Source organism: Cryptomeria japonica, chromosome 3, assembly GCF_030272615.1.
Source record: "Cryptomeria japonica chromosome 3, Sugi_1.0, whole genome shotgun sequence".
NCBI classification, from domain to species: domain Eukaryota; kingdom Viridiplantae; phylum Streptophyta; class Pinopsida; order Cupressales; family Cupressaceae; genus Cryptomeria; species Cryptomeria japonica.
In genome coordinates, this window is record NC_081407.1 from 33,617,883 (window position 1) to 33,623,798 (window position 5,916).

At 38.4% G+C, this 5,916-nt stretch overlaps 1 protein-coding gene across 3 annotated transcripts; it reads left to right on the top strand.

The window, feature by feature from the left end:
* The first annotated feature begins 1,713 nt into the window (after positions 1–1,713).
* LOC131065986 (uncharacterized) lies at positions 1,714–5,083 on the top strand. Of its 3 annotated transcripts, none has more exons than XM_058000638.2 (3): positions 1,717–2,020; positions 2,135–2,453; positions 3,177–5,083. In XM_058000638.2, exon 3 carries the CDS (start codon positions 3,182–3,184, stop codon positions 4,784–4,786), a length of 1,605 nt encoding a protein of 534 aa, XP_057856621.2. In that variant the 5' UTR covers positions 1,717–2,020; positions 2,135–2,453; positions 3,177–3,181; the 3' UTR covers positions 4,787–5,083. The 3 variants fall into 3 exon arrangements, with proteins under 3 accessions (XP_057856625.2, XP_057856621.2, XP_057856620.2); XM_058000637.2 differs by having other exon boundaries at positions 2,279–2,453; XM_058000642.2 differs by lacking the exon at positions 2,135–2,453 and having other exon boundaries at positions 1,714–2,020.
* Positions 5,084–5,916: the final 833 nt, after the last annotated feature.

Consider the following 5,916-nt stretch of genomic DNA (forward strand, 5'->3'; position numbering starts at 1 on the left):
ATTACCTTGTCAAAAATTATTTGAACCTAAGAATTACTCCATTATTTTCCTTTAAAATCGTGTCATTTATTGAAATGAATTATCATTATTCTAGTTTGATGGGAGGCTTGTACCTCCTAGGGTTGTCTCATCTTGTACGAATCTAACCATTGTGTTAGAGGCTCCTTTTTGGGTTTTATCCTTCTTTGGGGTTGATTTGTGTGTGTAGTGTTAGAAACCTGATTATCATGTCGCTTTGTTGATATGTGGTATCTCCTAGTCATTTCATCATTGTATAGGTTTCTTTTGGTGTTGTGAGATTTTGTATGTGTTGTTGGAGTGTCAAGGTTGATGATTCCCTCATCCCATCCTTGTGTTGTGTTTGCAAGATAAGATGTCCCTCATCCCATCCTTGTGTTGTGTTTGCAAGATAAGATGATCATGAGTTTAATACCCAATCATTGTTTGAGTGTTGTTCCATTCTCTTAGAGGTCATTCTTCCCATGATTGAGAATTCCTCCACTAGTTCCACCTCTTTGTAGCAATGGTGTGGTTGCATTGTTGTTAGAGTTCACTGTGTCATGGTGTATGACATGAAACTTTTGTGTATGTTGATGTGCAATGCAACTTTTGTTTGTTATATCATGGTTGTTAGTGTTTTTAAAAATAAAAATAAAAAATCAACTATCATCAAAAGACACTAACACAAAACATCTAAAAAGATATATTGAATCAAAATAGTGTAGAAATAGCTATATAGCTAAAGACGTGTACCTCAAATAGACCAACTAAACTAAAAGAGATAAAGAGTTGGAATGGGAACAATCCATGGTAGCACAAAATTACAACCATCACCTCAATAACTGCAACCAAAGAATATAATTCTCATAAACTAAACTTATTCCAATTAAAAAGATAACCCAAATATAAACCCTTAAGCTACAAGAATGAGTCCCTCATTATCCATAGAAATAACAAGCCTATTTAGAACCCCCCAAAAAAGAAAAAAAATACCCAAAATATATTGTAACACATTTGAAATCATGCCCTACACCATTTTCACAATAATAACTTCCATATACCTAGGAAGAACCCCAAAATAACCAAAAGCTAGAAGTAGAATCTAAGCCAAATTTAACTTATATGAACACTCAAAGGATCACACTCCATAAATGAAGGATCTTAAGCTAATGCTTCTTTACCCATCACTCAAGATTGTAAGGTCGAAGTCAAAGGACATGTGAGACTACAACTCAATTCGATTTAAAAATAGATTAATCAAATTAAAAATATTAATATTGTTAAAACAATAAAAGAAAAAACCCTTTAAAGGGTCTTCCGTTTTTTAAGGATATCTCCAATGGAAACCGTCAACATAATTTCAATAAACCATTTGTCAAAAAGAATTTCCAATAAAATAATATAAAAAAATAGCAAGCTACGAATACGTATTCCTCATGTAAGTACAGAAAAAAGATATTCTAAGAAAAGTAAATATTGAAATAATTATAAATACTATTTGATCAAGTAAATATTAAAAAAATTAGACATACTCGGTTTGATCTCCACTTGTCATGCTCTTGATTGTCAATAAGTGTTTAAAGGTTGTAATTATTTTGCCAAGGAAGTTAATCAAAAGAATGAAATTAATTAGTGGACAAGTTAATGAAAAGTGTAACCCGAATATTCAGGAATAAAAAATTAACATGCAGATTATATTACGCAAATTAAATGGAGGCGAAATTAATTGTTTAAGCGATTTGCTGAGCAGAGGGCATTTATAATTAATGAGGTCATCCAGAGATTTCCTGCAGATACCCTTTTGTCATGAGGCTCAGATCTTTTAATATCAATGTTTGTTAAGATGTTGAGATTTTTTTATGGTTTTCGTTTCGTTTCGTTTCGTAGCGCATTTTGCTCAAAAATCCGTTTTTCTTCCGCGCCATGGAAGGCCAGTGGGGCTTCGTTTCCGCGCTGTTCAGAAGCGAAAATATTTAATTTGGCGTAATCACAAACCGGTGGCTTCTTCCAGACGAAATCTGTAAGTATTTTCATTGATTGAGCCTTGCTGTTAATTATTGAACATTAATGATGATTCCCGGGTTTTTTCTCTCAATGCCCGGCCATTATAATCAATGCTGCTGGTAAATTTTAGGGAAACTTCTCGTGATTGCTTGCGATGATTAGTTTTTGTAAATTTGGTATGAGAAAAAGGTGTACGGGGAAATTTTGTGGCTTAAACAATGGAGGGGCTATTGCATTGTAGAGTAGCATTTAGTAGCTGTTGCTTTGAGTGCAGAAGTGGAGGAAACTAGGTGAATAGTTATTATCGAGGAGAACTGTTGATGTAATGGCCGATGATATAGCTGGAGTTGGATGCCTTTTAGCTGGTACGAGGGTTTCCTGATGGCCGATAAGAGCCAAAAGAAGCGTTTCTTGGATCTAAACAAGTCCGCTCGGCGTGCTTGTACTCTGTAAGTTTTGTTTCAATCCTTGACACTTGAAACTACTTAGTTTGTGATTATTTTAGCGTTTTTCTTCACTTTCTGTGCCTGTCACTGTCAAATTTGCCGGCCAAGGTACCAAAGCTGTCATCATGCCGGGCATTTTTATTGACAGAGAGGTTCTCTGTTCTTGCTAGAGTGTACGAAAGAGATAAATTTGGCAGTGAGTATGTTACAGACTGGAAGATTCTATATTTTGTAAGGAGTGATTGTCAAGGGGATAGAGAAATTTTGTGTCTCTGTTAGGACTTTGCACAAAGTTTTCTGGCTGTATTTTGTAAAGCAAATTTTCTTGTTCGCCCTAATTTGTTAGGTAAAGGTAATATTTCTGGACAGGATAGCTAGTCTTTGTGCAAATTTGTTCCAGGAGGAGGTAAAATATTGCTGGCTTTGCTAGGATTTATGCAAGTTTGTGCAAATTTGGCCACGGGATACAGATGATTCGTCAAGGAAGAAATAAATTTTCTTTATTTTGGTAGGATTTGCGCAAATTCGGGAAGGAAGAGAGATACATTTTCCACCATTTTGATAGGAATTTGCGCAAATTCGTCATGGAAAAGATAACTTTTCCGCATTTGCTAAAATCTGAGATAAATTCTTGACATTATTTAGCTTTCGGACATTTTAAGGGGGATGTTTACATGGAATTTTGTTCTTCGAGTGGAAGAGTTTGATTTTTGGTCTTGTTTTCAGGGGGAATGAGCAAGCATAATACAATGAGGCTGGGCGACGAACTTTCAGGCTTCAATTCATTGAATTTGCGCGATTTGATGAAAGAGCAGGATCAAGATGAAATCAAAGAAGTCCATGATGAAGATGTTTCGCAGCGGCAAAGGCAGACCATCGGGTCAATTTTGGGCGGTCTGGTAAGCGCAAAAGAAGAAGAAGAAAAAACCGAGGCTAGGACAACACTCTGGGAGGTAATCCAGTCAGAGCAGTCGGAAAAACCAAAGGAATTTTCTTCCGGCGGCATTTTGAAAAACGTGATGCGTTTGGTCGCCCGAAGGAAGGACGAAATAAAAGAACTCGAAGAGTTCGAAGACGAAGAGGAAACGCTCAGACTGCTGCAAAGCTGGGGCAATAATAGGTCGCCACGATCGCCCACCATTGTTGACTCCGCCCGCGCGGTGATCGATTCAGACAGGCTTCTTCAAGAGGAGGAAGGAGGAGAGAGTCTTGAAGGCGCGGTAAGGGTTTTTCTGGTCGGAGGTTCGAGTCACGGCACAGACAGACAAATGATGGATCGGCCGCGATGGAGAGCTCTGAGGCACAAACTCAGACTGCGAAAATTTGCGTGCTGCGGCAGCTCGTGGAGTGCCGCGCGATCGAATCTCAGCGCCGCGACGCCCGTTGTCTTGCCCCAGCGCGACGACGACGACGAAAACAGCTGGAGCGGCAGTGGTCACAGGATCGATCCCAATCGCAATCAAAACAGCAATAACAGTAACATCAACTCTAGTGTTGATGGTGGTGATGATGATGCTGAGACATGCGTCATGGCTGAGCCAGAAGCCGCCGTAATAGGCGAAAGCCCTACGGCATTCGGCACCAGGGTTAACCTAATTGCCTCTTCCTATCATCCAGACACAGAAAGTGCTGAAACCTCTTCATCTATAGGCGCCAGATTTAATTTCGGTTCTTTGTATAGAGGTGGGCAAACAGAGAGCATTGAAACCCAAATATCTGTCCGCAACACATTTAGCTTGAATTCTCCATTTCATTCAGAAACAGGGGTACAGACAGAGACAGTTAATCAGGTGTCAGTGCAACCCCGTCGAGAGCGCAGGGAACAGCTTATTACCTTGCTGGAGAGAACACTTGAGCCAGAGGCAGCTGAGCGGCAGGAGACAAGAGGGGGCATGAATCTAGCAGCCGCACTGGCCGCTGAGCGGCAGCTGCGGGCTGCACAAGAACAGGAAGCCATGGTCTCCGCTGGAGTCTCAGGTGTTTCGAACCACCCTCAAATTCTGACGGAACTCCAGGCGGATATGGGGAACAGGGAGGGGTCTAGGTCGCCATTACGAGTCTCGCTGATGACTCTTCTAGAAGAGGCAGACGACCGTAATGGCACCGGGGCCCCAGCCTTGCTTGAAGAATGGGATTCCAAGGACGAAGTAGCGGCTGTCAATGGCGGAGGGGTTGATGATTCATCATGCTGTGTTTGCATGGTGCGGCGAAAGGGGGCGGCGTTTATTCCATGCGGCCACACTTTCTGCAGACTCTGTACCCGCGAGCTTTGGGTTAGCAGAGGATCATGTCCACTGTGTAACAGATGTATTGTTGAGATTCTTGATATATTTTGAATCCACATAGGCCGGGTAAAATTTCTTCACCGCCAGAAAAATATCCCCCCCCCGTAATACTTCAATTATTTAGGTTTTGTATTAAAATCGACTTCAAAAATTGTTTTCCTGAAAAATGCAGTGTGGCAACGAGGCCATTAAAAAGGTTTTGGCTGGAACAGCAGTTGCTTCAAAATGTAGATCATATTTGTTTGTGTTTTTACAGGTTTTAATGACTCGGAAGCCATTGATACTGGAACCGGGTTGTGATAAATATTCATTATTTTCTGTAATAAAGAAATTCTTATCCTTCGGTTCTTCCCTGCCCTACCATGGCAGCAGCTGAGTTTCATATTGATGGCATCAAGCATTTATTGCCACATCTTATATTGCAACAGTTGTTAGGATACATCTCTGTTCGAATGGAAATAAGCATAGATTGTTAGCCCTTTTTTTCTCCTTTTTAAAGTTTCTTATACATACTGAAACATCTTTTTGAGAATTTTAATGATTTCATAAACTGAAACATCTTTTTTGAGAATTTTAATGATTTTTTAATTTTCGATAATATGGTTGTCATTGTGAGTGTCTTTGAGGGATTTGTTCTTCTGTTTAGGGCTGTCAATTTTAGGGACCTAAAGAAAGTAGTCCGTTGTTTTGAGGTTATCATTATCATTATTATGGGAGATAAAGACAAAATAGAAGCTTGTGAGTGTGAAATCCAAAGTGAAGAAAAGAGAAGCCAATAATGCTGAAGGCTCCAGTGCCCATTTTTAAAAATATCAATTTATTATCTGTGGTTGTTGCGTGATTAAGGATTTATAAATTATTCATTAGAGTGGTATATTTGTTGAAGACAAATTTCATCTTTATCATGGAAAAGGAAGTTGAGGAAGAAAATTGTATGAACTGTAAATGCATATAGTTTTTGTAGTGTGGATCTCATATTCTAAATGGGGATTTAGTTAGAGATTTCATATTAAATAATTTTTTTATTAAGTTCAATAACAAATTATTGGTAAGTTTCAAATAATATATTATAATTATATTATATTAAGTTAAATTCTTATATTTTATTTATTTATTTTTAAATAAATAATAAGTTAAGTGTGTTTGATTTTGAGATTTTTTAAATAAATAAATATGTTTAA